The sequence below is a fragment of the Haliaeetus leucocephalus genome, unplaced genomic scaffold (assembly GCF_000737465.1).
Source record: "Haliaeetus leucocephalus isolate CR32 unplaced genomic scaffold, Haliaeetus_leucocephalus-4.0 Scaffold262, whole genome shotgun sequence".
Taxonomy (NCBI): Eukaryota; Metazoa; Chordata; class Aves; order Accipitriformes; family Accipitridae; genus Haliaeetus; species Haliaeetus leucocephalus.
In genome coordinates this window covers 4,962,373-4,974,331 of record NW_010972698.1, presented here as the reverse complement: position 1 = coordinate 4,974,331, position 11,959 = coordinate 4,962,373, and the positions used below count along the sequence as shown (strand labels likewise).

The following is an 11,959-nucleotide window of genomic DNA, read 5'->3' as shown; positions in this document are numbered from 1 at the left end:
TCCCCGCCTCGCCGAGGCCTGGCGGCCCGCCGGCCGCCTCACCGCGCGGGCTGCCGGTGCTTTTGCTCTCCGGGGCCTTCCGCCCGCGCTGGCGTGGCTGAGCGCCCGCGGTGGGGCCGGCCCGGGCCCGGCGGAGCTGCCTTCCGCCGGCTGCGAGGCGGGGGCTGCCGTGCGGGATTAACGGCTGCTCTCTCTTCCAGTCGTCTCACAAGACGTTCAAGATCAAACGCTTCCTCGCGAAGAAGCAGAAGCAGAACCGGCCTATCCCGCAGTGGATTCGCATGAAAACGGGCAATAAGATCAGGTAATAAGATCAGCGGTTGTCTTGTGAGGAGCCGCAGCCTACAGCTGCACGAGTGTCAATCAGGCTGCCTGTGCCGTGGGAACTGAAGGCAGAAGCTGATTGTCTAAAAGCGTTCGTGCAAGCAAAAGTGCGATTTTGTGGCCGTGAATACCGTACAAGTATGCTAGTGCAGATACGTAACTCCACCCGATGCTGTCGGCCCGTTGTGTTTTCTTGAGGCAGTGTGGGGCTTCCGTGCCATTTCCTTCTGCTGCAGTTCAGTTCGTTCCAGTGCTCTGCAAGCATCCACAGGTGTTGGGTCATGGCACGTGTAAAGTGAAAGCGTGAACTGTATGTGTGGATAATTTATTCCAGAATTTGTACCCTGGTAGCCTCTGTGCTTCTGCTGTTCCCCTTCTCACCACCTTTCCCCTCTCTCATAGCTGTCCCTCTGGGTTCCTGCATTTTCAAGGAACAATACTTTACTGAGCATGGGTGTTCAAAGATACAGAAGATTGTGCATAAGGGAGCTAAGGCCTTGTTGGGGTCTGGGAGATAAAATTGATAGTATAAGGCCCTTGGCACACAACTGCAGAATTAATTTGCAATAGTTCCTTTTTGTTTGCCTATAGTGTTTATTTTCAAGCATTGTAGTTAGGAAATTGCAATGAGAGAGTACTGCAGAATACTAGGTAAATGTGGGGCATGCAGAAGACAGTGCATATCTGAACCCTCTGGGTTAAAAGCTTCAGCCAGTATAGTTCGGTCACTCACATTGTGCAGCTACCTTTTTATCTCATATGCTCCCTTGTCTAGACTTTTTAAGGGAACAGGATTTTTTCTCCCAGATCGTTTTTTGTCCTAAGTAGTGAGGAGAGTGATGGTAGCAGTGGGTGGCTCAGGCATTGAAACGGCACGGAACTGCCAGGTTCTGTTCCCGTTACTTCTCCTAACTTGTTTATTTCTAGGAAAAATCAGTGTTGTGTGCCCCAGACTGTATCCTTGTCTTCCAGATACCAGCTCAGAATGGGCTTCTGTTTTAGCTAAATTGCAGTACTTTGGAATACTTTGTCATGGGGCAAGGGCAAAATCATGAATTTTTGTCTTGTGACACTTCATTACCTCCCCGGTCATCAGTTTTATCCAAACTGTGCTAAAGCAGGCTGCAATTACAGTGCTTCATTCCGTGGGAGTACTGCCATTTTCCTGCTGAGAGTAACTCTGTTAAACACTGTCTCCAGTTTCACCTACATGGTGGTGAAACTGTTTGTTCTTAACATGTACAAGTATGTACTCGTAAATGAATATACTTTCCCGGAAGAGGGCCTTTTCCATACGCTGCTGTGCTTTCCTATTTTGAACAAAAATGATACTTTTTGTGTTAGACTATGAACTACGTTCAAGGGATAGTTTTCATTATCATTGGACAGTCAGTACAAGATCACAGGTCTTGTCTCCAAAAAAAGAAGTAGGATATTCACACGCCACTGCTGATGTATCTCTGCGGGCATCGTTATCTCTTTGAGGTTTAGTTTCTGTTGCAGTAAGGTGCTAGTTGGTTAGTGAATGAAGAAAGTAAACAGAGGTGGAAATTTAAAAAAATAAGTACACAGCTGATTATTGTTGCCACTATAGCACATAAGAAAGATTTCCGTCCTTTACTGTTGAGCTAATTCAAGGAGTTTTCAGTCTGCCTGGATCCTCAAACATGTGTGTGTGCACTTTGCTAATTTACACTGCTTCTGTCTTAGGTACAACTCCAAAAGGAGACACTGGAGAAGGACCAAACTGGGCTTGTAAGAGAGACTGTCTCCTGGGAACTCTAATAAACACGTGTCTTTCTGCGTCAGATTGATATACCCGTATGCTGTTCGGCGACCCCCAAGCAATTCCTTCTGTAGTGTTGGACTGCAATCCCCAGTGTTTGGTTTTTTTTATGAGCTAGTCTGGGTTATTGATGTTAACTGGGAAAATGTTGAAGTAATTTGCATCTGAAACATGAAGACTGTGTTCTATTAGTGTTCTTTCTTTCAGGCATCATCATGAGTATTGACAGTGTACAGGCTTACTAATAAATATGGACCTGAATGACTTGGTTGAAATTATTTCTCATATATATATGGTGGGATAGTAACTAACATTACTGTGAATATAATGTCACTTAGCGTGAGAAACCTTGTCAGCTCTTTTCAGATAGAGTAGGCTGTGTCTTCCTTTTCACTTACTGTAAACGTACCAGTTTGTAAACGTTTGAGAGCCAGACGTACCAATTTTTTAAAGAAAATGGGTAGAAATCAGAACTGATTTTAGAGGAGTTAATTTGAAGAAAATCTGTTATTAGACAAACTGAGATAGTTTGGTTGTTTTTTTTTTTTTTAAGCATTTTAGAGGCAGGTTTGAAAAAGGCAGACTTCACTTCATGATCCATAGACCACTGTGGCTACAGTAACTCTGTTTGGAGTGTCAGCCTCTTATTACTTAACCCCAGGGAAGACTCTCGATTACATTTCTGGTAGATTTATGAAATGTTACTAAGAAAAGTAAACGGTGTTGTCAGAACTTGCTAAAGATGTGTCTGTATAGCTGCTGGGCGCATTTTATGGGGCCGGAAAGCAAAGCACACTGAAAATGCTCATCTGGGGTAAGGTGGCTTCCTGTTCGAGGTGTGCTGTGGTAGGTGAGGGGGATCCAAACTAACAAAACCTTTTGCTAAACCAAGTCACTCTCCAGTTACCTCCCTCTCTTACATTACACTTACACGTTGGATGCATATATGTTCCGTATGGTTGGCTTCTGTCACAGCGGCAGATTTTCAACTCCGCCATTATCTCCCGCATGGCCCTTTTGAACATCCAGAGTAGACCCCATAGTAAAGTGTAGCTAGGCCTGTTGGTCAGTTGGAAAACATTTTTACATGCCCAGAAGTACTATAAAAATACTTGCCCAGGGAGCGAGAACGCGGAGCTGAGAACAATCGGTGATATTGAATACCAAGATGACCCGTTCTGCGCCAGAGAGGTGTACTGCCAAGGCTGCCCCTGAACACCCCGCCTGTGTTAGCTGCGGGTGGCTCCTCATGAACCTCACACCTGCGGTCGGCCGAGGATGGCAGCTTCTTACCCCGCGTGGGTCTGGCCACTGCGCCTGCAGCACTGGGAGCCACTCTCGGGCAGGACGTGGCGCAGGGCAGCCCTTGGAGCCTGGGGTTAAGATCCTGGCTAGGGAGTGGATGCAGTGGAAGAATCAAATGAAAGAAAGTTTCACAAAGGAGGAGGAAAGGGAAGAGTATAGCAAGGGCAGTGGATAGATTTGTCTCCTATAAAATGGAATACTCCTATAGGCTGTAGTATATAATGTCTGCATGTTCCCTAGAATGTGTAATAGCCTCCTGAGTTTTGTTTGGAGCTCTGTGTTGGCTTGATCCAGTTCGTCTTGATGCCAGCCATAGGTGGAGCTTAATTTAAAACGTTCTCAGCAGAAGGGTGGTAACTCAAGATGTTGCTCAAAGGAAGAGTTAGCAACTATTTTAAGAAGGGGAGAGAGGAAAGAAAGGATTAAACTGCTCAGAGTAGTGAGCACTCCAGCTCCCTGATGCCGGTATTCTCTGTTGGGGCCTGTGAAACATCACATATTCACCGCAGGGAAGTGGAGGAGGAGGCAGCTGTGGCTCAGCACCGAGTCCTGCGTGGCTGCTGCTCCTTTCCCTTCTGCAGTGCAGACCTGGGATAGATGCTGTGGTCAGCTGGATGTGGCTGCAGCAAAGCCCATCCTGACGCTCGGAGCTGCGAAGGTGCTGTTTTCTGGGTTCAGCCTGCCGTGGTGGCTCAGTTCCTGGGTGGCAGCTTCCTGAGGAAGCTTCAGGCTACCACACCTTCTGTGTTGCTGCTTTTCATGTTGAAGGTACATAGATTTATCTCCTTCGTGTTACAATTCATAGCAAATAATGCTGGGCAGCAGCATGTACCAAGCCATGTATAAATGCATAACAAATACACACCTTGCTCAGAGTTCATGCCAGTCTCTCCCTCTTAAGGTGTGCTGGAGGTTTCTGTGAGCACAGGAGAGCAAGGCTGGGATTTTTACCAACTTCAGGACACTTCAGAAGTATCTTCTAGCTTCTTTTCCTGTCTGGTAAGAGTCTAGTTTCTGCTTCGTTATCAGGGGGAAGCAGTAAGTCTCTGCAACAGGAAAGCAGCAAACAGTATTGCCAGAGATGTTTCAACAGAGGCCCATGTGCTGCAAACACTTTTGCCCCAATGTTTTTTGAATCTCTTCTGTGCTCTTCTTTGCTCTTCTTTTTGAAGCAAGTGTTTGGGAAATAACAGCACTGCTGAGGATCAAAGATCAGCCTTGGAGCCCTGCAAACCACCCCCTGCCTCTTCATCACCACTGCTGGCAGGCAAAGCTGCTCACAGACTTTCTCTTTAATTGTGTCTATGAGGACCTGGCTGAGGAGGCAAAAAGTAATTTTATGGACTTGAGAATGGAAAGAGACAGTTTTCTCCATGGCATTTCTGGGAAAGCTTTCCTGAGCAATAGATTGAACTATTTATTACTATTTAGTAGAGAGTCTCCCTATTACTATCATTACTGTGCTATTTTTATTAGATGGAAGCAGCTTCTACCAAGGAGCTGCTTTGGAAAATAACCCCTTCTATTATTTTTCCCCACTTGACTGAATCTGCTTTTCAAATTGGACATTAAGGGATAGCACGAAGCAAATTTGGTACAAATTAAAATTGGGTTAAAATCAATCTTCTGCAGAACCTTAAGCAACACAAATACCTCTGGGTTCAAATTATTTCGGTTGTTTCTGTGGCAGCCCCCTTTGCCCTCTCCTTCCCTGTGAGAGTTGCGAGGGCTATCAGGGATCTCTGCAGAACTGGGCTAACACACGATAACAGACATCAACAGAAGCGTTAAAGAAAAAAATCTAAATAATTTGCATATTCTAGTCCATTAATTTGGGTGGATATGGTTTTGTTTTCTGAGAAGCAAAGTTAGAGCTGATTGTATACTTGAGGAATATTTTTTAAACCTGTCTGTATTTCCAAACGGACTGCTCCTCGGTAGCTATGAAAATAAACTGTGCGAGACAGGGGTGGGTGACTGGAAGTGGCATGGTGTTTGGGGCAAACGGTGTACAGCAGCAGAAAGGGTACTGCAATTTGAAGAAGATCCTTTTTTTGCTCTGTGGAGAGGAACCCTTGCAGGGCAGTTAAGGCAGGGGATGGCGTTGATGAGTGTGTTGTAACACCACCCAGAGAAGCAGGGCTGTGGTCTTGCTCCTTCTGAAGTGCCTGCCTAATTTGCCTCAGAGCAGAATACAGCTCCAAACCCACAACCAAAAGATAGGGGAAAAAGCTGCCTTTAGGGGGTTTTGGTTAGCCGTCAAGGGGAGGCAAGCACTAAAAATCATTTAGTCATATTTAAGTGTAGCATTTGCCAGTTAAACTTTACTCTCGAATGGAACATTGAAGTCCAAGTTTCCTAGTAGCGTGTGACTAAGCTGCAGGTACAAATGCCAAGGAAACAGCTCCTTCCAGGGAATTCTCACTAATTCCACTGTTTATTCTGTTTATTACTCAGAGGAGGATGTAAGAGCAGTCCCGTGCCCTCTCCCTGGCAGCGTGCTGCCGCAAAAGGGTGACAGAGGACTAGCAGGTCAAAAAATATTTCATCAGACATGCACCCACCTATCTTACCAAGAGCACTTTGGTCACCAGAACTAAAGATTGCAGGTGTTTTGACATCAGAACTTTTCATGGAATTTGTGCTGGTGTGACCAGACTTGTTAGAAGCCAGCCTGCTGTCCTGTGGCATTGATGTGGCCAGAGAAGTTCTGGAAGGAGCTATGTTGCCACAGTCTTTAATCTATTAAAGCATTACAAAACCAGTGTAGATCAGGCATTAAATCCATTCCCAGTATGTTTTATATGTCTCTGCTGCTGACCTCAGTGATTAAAAAGATGTCCAGACACATCTATGTGTCCACCCAGTCACCTGGACTGGACACTGTCCAGTCACTGGATCACTGTCCGCTCATCTGGAGACTGTTCTTCCATGTTGTTGTGGTTTAACCCCAGTCACCAACTAAGCACCACACAGCCGCTCACTCACTTCCCCCACACCCAGTGGGATGGGGGAGAGAATCAGAAAAAAAAAGTGAAACTTGTGGGTTGAGATAAGAACAGTTTAACAGCACAGAAAGGAAGAAAATAATAATGTAACAACAATAATAAAATGACAATAATAATAAAAGGATTGCAATATATAAAACAAGTGATGCACAGTGCAATTGCTCACCACTTGCCAAACGATGCCCAGTTAGTTCCTGAGCAGCGACCCACGCCCAGGCCAACTCCCCCCAGTTCGTATACTGGACATGACATCACATGGTATCGAATACCCCTTTGGCCAGTTTGGGTCAGCTGTCCTGGCTGTGTCCCCTCCCAACTTCTTGTGCCCCTCCAGCCTTCTTGCTGGCTGGGCATGAGAAGCTGAAAAATCCTCAACTTCTTGTAAACATTACTTAGCAACAACTGAAAACATCAGTGTGTCATCAACATTCTTCTGGTACCAAACTCAAAAACATAGCACTACACCATCTACTAGCAAGACAATTAACTCTCTCAGCTGAAACAAGGACACATGTATCGTCCACTGCAGACTGGGTTATCCCAGTGTCCAAGCAGCATTTCAGAGCACAGTCTGAATATAAACAGGGTTTGCTCAGGGGCTGTGAAACCCACGGGCTCAAGTTCTCCAGAGCGAGTTACCCATGTATCATTTTGCATCAAGGTGCAAATTCACCTGTGTGGCCAGGTGAGATATGATTTTTAGTCCCTCGGTCACCTCTGCAGACCCCCAGAAAGGCAGCTGGAAAGATTTAACCACGACTCCCATCTGAGGTGTCTCCATGAGGGCTGCTGCTCTGCGATGGGGAACAGAAACTCCCCAGTTGCTGTCTGAGAGTCACTTCTCAAATGGGACTGCTATTTAAGGGGGTAGAAATGGTCTCATGGTGATGAAAAAGAGGAAGGGGCAGTTGTTTTTCTGGAGATATTTTGAAGCAGCCCTGGCCTTCGAGAATGTGAAAAGCAAGTTGAAATCAGCTGGGCAGAGTTCCATTTGGTGAACAAAACACAAACAGGCGAGCAGAGGCTTTGCCCTTTTAATGCAGTTACCAGTACATACACGTGGGGTTATGCTGCTACAGGGATGTTCCTCAAGAGTTTAATTTTTGAGCATAACCTCAGTAACAACAAAGATAATCTCACAGCCTTCATACCTTTTCCATGGTTTTCAGCAATGCATCATCTTTCCAGAGTTGCTCCTGGACTCCAGTCCCTGCGGGAGCCACCGCAAGCCACCCCACTGGGCATCCCTCCTGCCTCCTCCGCTCCAGCCCCCATCCCCAGTGGGGCTGAGCATCTCAGGCTCCCCTGGACAGGGGTCCCCAGGGAAGGGCTGCCAGGGGGACTTGTCTTGCACTTTGAAAGACTTCTCTAGGTCCGGCCTCCTCTGGCAAACGGGCACTCCAGCTCTTACTTTACTGAGAAACAGCTTTGTCTGTCATAAACAAACAGCAACCCAGAGGAGGCGCATGTGGCAGAGATCTGGGGATCTCACAGGGAGCTGGAAAGCGATTGCAGCTCGGTGGCACAGTCTGCTTGTCTGTACCCGCTCTCCCTGCCGGCAGAGAAGCGTACATAAAAAAGTGTTTGGGCGGGGGGTTGTTTCTGAAGCCATACTTTCTTCTCCATTGTCAGCCCAGTGCCAGGCCTCTGGCATCTCAGAGTATGGTTGTGAAATATTTAATTATATTCTGCCAGTGTCTCCATCCAGGCACCCAAGGCACCATGACCAGTCCAACCTCACAGCATTGCTGGGAGCCAGGGCAGCGCCGACAGCCTCATTTTACAGGTGGGAGAACCAAGTCACCGAGTTGCTGTGTGACCTACCTTCAGTCACACGCAAAGTCTGCCAGCAGCCCGGGACAGGCAGCCCAAACGTCCATCCCCGGCCCCCAACACGGGACACCACCTCCCGTAGTGGGTCAGCATGCCCCCACAGGCACACGGGGTGTCGGAGAAGCAGCTCCCTGCAGCAGGGCTGGCCCGTGAGCCCCCACCGCGGGGCTCTGCTGGGCTGCAAGCAAGGAGTCCCCATTAGCAGGGGCAGGGGGCAAAACCCCCTCCGGGGACAGGTGGTTTTTTGGAAGGTCTGTCCCCAGGCAGTGCTCCCAATGGCTGTGGTTGCTACACACACACTCACGCTGGCACAGCCCCAAAACACCACGCGAGACCTGGGGTTTGGAGGCGAATGGACCAGGGGAGCTTCAGCGCTCTTGGAAGAAAGCAGATGCCTGTCTGACAAAGGCCCGGAGTGTTGACAAGCACCAGGAGCGCTGGGCTTTCCCCTCAGCCCTGGAGTCCACACAGTCCCGCCCTGCCCTGGCCTCTCTGGATGACTTACAGTTGTTGTTGGTGTTGTGAGAGCCCAGCTGGACCAAGTCCTCCTCCAAGGCCCCCGCCAGCTCCTTCAGCTCCCTGGAGGTGTCTGCCCTCAGGTACTGCCAAGCCTTGCGCCCGTTGTGGTCCCTGCGGCTGGTGTCCGCCCCGTAAGCTCCCACCAGCACTTTGATGAGCAGCTCGTGTCCCTGCAGGGCAGCCAAGTGCAAGGGGGTGAGCCCGCCACTGGCGGTGGGGATGTTCACGTTGACAGGATAGCCGTTCTTCTGGGCGTGGGACATGACCTGGATGAAGCTCTCATGACGGCCATGCTTGGCAAGCCAGTGGAGAGCGGTGAAGCCTGTCACAAAGTCTTTCCTGGTCAGCAGGCTGGGATCCAGGTCCATCAGCCTGACGATGTTGTCCGCATCGCCCTGGGCCACCGTCAGCAGCCACTCGTGCTCCAGGGGATCCAGGGCAAGGGACAGCACCTCGGGGCTCTGCTCGGGCTTCTGCTCTTGGTGTGGCCCTGCAAGGAGACTGCTGCTGTTGGATGTCTTCTGAGCGGTGGCGAACCGCATGCTGCTGCCGGGGCTGTTGCTCTGCAGGAGGATTTCCTTCAGCTCCTTCCTCCGGGTACTGCTGGGGCTGACGGAGAGCCTGCCTGCAGTCCTACCCCAGCTCCCCGGGCCTTGGCTGCCCCAGCCGGCGCTCCTGTTGGTGTCCATCTTCTGCAGCGGATGGAAACGCTCTCTGGTCCCCGCGGCGGCCGGCCAGAGATGGGAGCTGCGGGCTAGGCTCCCCGCTTGGGGCTGGGTGGCTTCCAGGAAGGTGAACGTCCGGACGATGCCAGCTACCCTCTGCCCTGCCGGGCCTCGCTCCCGCTCCCGCCGGGCCATGGCGGGTGCCTTCTGTGGGGCTGGCCGGCAGCCGGCTCCCCGGCAAGGCACAGCTCGCGGCTCGTGCTCCCCAGCTCTCACCCCGCGCTTCCTGCCTCGGCGTTAGGCAAAGGAGGAACCAACCCTGCACGGCAGGAGGGTACGTTGGGCATGGCGGCGGATCCGCGGCGCTGCCACACTACCGGGGCGGTGCAGGCGACCTTTGGTCATCCTACGTCTGCGGCTGCCGCCGGCGCCGGGCACGGCCGTAGCCGTGGGCTGTCCGCTCCCCTGCGGTATCCCAGAGGGAGAGCGGGTGTGTGCGCGGCACCGCTGGGGTGGGCAGAGGCGGGGGGGGGGTCCCGGGCAGCCCGATGCTGGGGCTATAGAGGAAATTGGATTAACTGGGTTTTTCTCTGTGAATAGTCTCGTTTAGCACTAGTGGCTTAGCATTAGCAGCTAAAGTAGCTGAAGCCTTAGGCTGCGAGAGCTGACCAAGCGTCAACTTTTGATAAAACTAATGCTGCTAACAAAGAACTCAGTGGATACGAGCGGAATGAAGAAGATGAGGACCAAGGAGACAATTCCAGGACAATGAGGTAACTTCAGAAGGCCAGCCCAGAGACAGTGAAAACCAGTAAGAAATCAAGAGACCACCTACCAGAATTAAGTGATTGCACTTAGGGATCAGGTAACGGGTGGTATGGGTATAATTGGGAGGTGTGAATTGGGGTGGGGGTCCCTCTCCAGAGGCAGCCAGCTCAAGCTGTAACCAAAGAACTAATACAAGACTAATTGGAAACCTTCACTTGGACTTGGCATTCTCAGTGGAATCCTAGGTTCAGACCCTGTTATGGTGGCTGGCGTGTGTAAATCTGTAACACTGGTCCTGGGGACACCCCAAAGCGCCGGGTGCCTTGCTGAGGCACCTGCCTTACAGCTCCCCCCAAAAATTGCCCCCCACCGTTGCAATGCTTCTCCTTGGTACTGTGCTCAGGAAGGCTGAGGGTACTGCCCCACGGGGCCACTTTCCCAGTCACCGGTGGGTCTCCATGCTGTAAGGGAGACCCAGCCCAGGGCGGTGTTTTGGGTCCCTTGCCACCTGATGTTTCAGCCCAGCAGCATTTTGGCCTTCCTTTCTTGCTGTGTTTCACTTTCCAGCAAGGCCCCGTGCCCCGCACTGTTGGCAGCTGCAGCCACCAGCAGTTTGTACCCTAATTTTGTTAGGAATCAGGACAAACTCCTCTGCCCCAAAAGCCCCCAGTCCTGTTTCTCCAAAGGCCTTTCTTATCCGTGACTCCTCAAATACGCATAGCATGGCTGAACTGCCACCAGGTGGTTTTGCGACTGATCTGACAGCTAAGAGCCGTGCCAGCCCCTTCAACCCTTTCTTTGCCTTCCCTAAGCTTTAGCCCTGCTCTAACCTGCCCCAGGCTGGTCGTCAGCCCTGGAGGGAGCTTTGCCTTTCTCCAACCACTTGGACCAGTTTTTCTGGGATGTGTGGGGAGCCGGCGTCATCCCATGAAGCCCAAATGACTGGTGGTGAAAACATAATTGTCCCCTTGCTCCCTTTCTGGCGCTGCCTGGTTTTGTCACTGGCTGTTGGTGGCTTCTGCGGGCTCAGGGAGGCAGCGAACTTGACCCACGCTGCTGTGGGATCCTGGGGAATGGTTTAAAACACTTGTTGGGTGGCAGCTGGGGAAAACAAGGAGGGAAACGAGGGCACCGACGGTGCAAAGCAAAGCACCCCTTTAGGGCCACCCTGGTTGTGCCTGCATTAGGGACTGGTCACACTGGTGAGCTCTGACCAGGCTAAAACTGGGGTGCCAAACCTGTGGGCTTTACTAGGGGGTCCCAGGGGCTGGGAAAGTTACTTGCTTTGGGTATGGACTGAGGTTCCTCTCTCTCAGCTTTTGTTTGATGTTTGTGCTGGCATCAAATGAAGGGAAACCCGAGTGGCACCAGCTACACCCTGAAAGCAGCAGATGGGCTTATCCAGCCCCTGCCCGCCGGGCCGGGGAGCGGAGGCTGCGTCCAAGGGCCGAGAGGGGCTGGGGAAGGGGCTGTACCGCCACCGGACGAGAAATTGGCACAGCCGCCATCAATCGGTGTCCGAAACGAGCACAAACCGTCCCGAGGGACCTCAGGCGAAGTGCGCAAAAGCGCACAGACGTTTTATTTTCAATAGCAAATGACCTACTGAGGCTAGGAGACCTCAGACCCAAACCATAAACCCCAGCCCAGGCTCAGCGCTGCACGGCTCTGCCCTTAGCCTTGGCCGGGGGCGCGGCCCCGGGTTACCGGAGGGGCCAGCGGGCAGGCTGTCCCCCCCCCCCGGGCCTGCC

At 51.0% G+C, this 11,959-nt stretch overlaps 2 protein-coding genes across 3 annotated transcripts in view; one reads left to right on the top strand and one right to left on the bottom strand.

Annotated features, from left to right (window-relative positions):
* Positions 1-2,508, top strand: part of RPL39 (ribosomal protein L39) — a 3,728-nt gene extending 1,220 nt beyond the window's left edge. Inside the window, exons 3-4 of the mRNA XM_010569143.1 lie at positions 103-304; positions 2,035-2,508. Coding sequence (XP_010567445.1) covers positions 103-304; positions 2,035-2,083 — 251 coding nt within the window. The 3' untranslated portion in view covers positions 2,084-2,508. The remainder of the gene's footprint in view (positions 1-102; positions 305-2,034) is intronic.
* Positions 2,509-7,518: 5,010 nt separating this feature from the next.
* SOWAHD (sosondowah ankyrin repeat domain family member D) lies at positions 7,519-9,654 on the bottom strand. Of its 2 annotated transcripts, XM_010568955.1 has the most exons (2): positions 8,762-9,654; positions 7,519-7,975 (listed from the first exon to the last, which is right to left on the bottom strand). In XM_010568955.1, exons 1-2 carry the CDS (start codon positions 9,633-9,635, stop codon positions 7,836-7,838), a joined length of 1,014 nt encoding a protein of 337 aa, XP_010567257.1. In that variant the 5' UTR covers positions 9,636-9,654; the 3' UTR covers positions 7,519-7,835. The 2 variants fall into 2 exon arrangements, with proteins under 2 accessions (XP_010567257.1, XP_010567258.1); XM_010568956.1 differs by having other exon boundaries at positions 7,892-9,654.
* Positions 9,655-11,959: the final 2,305 nt, after the last annotated feature.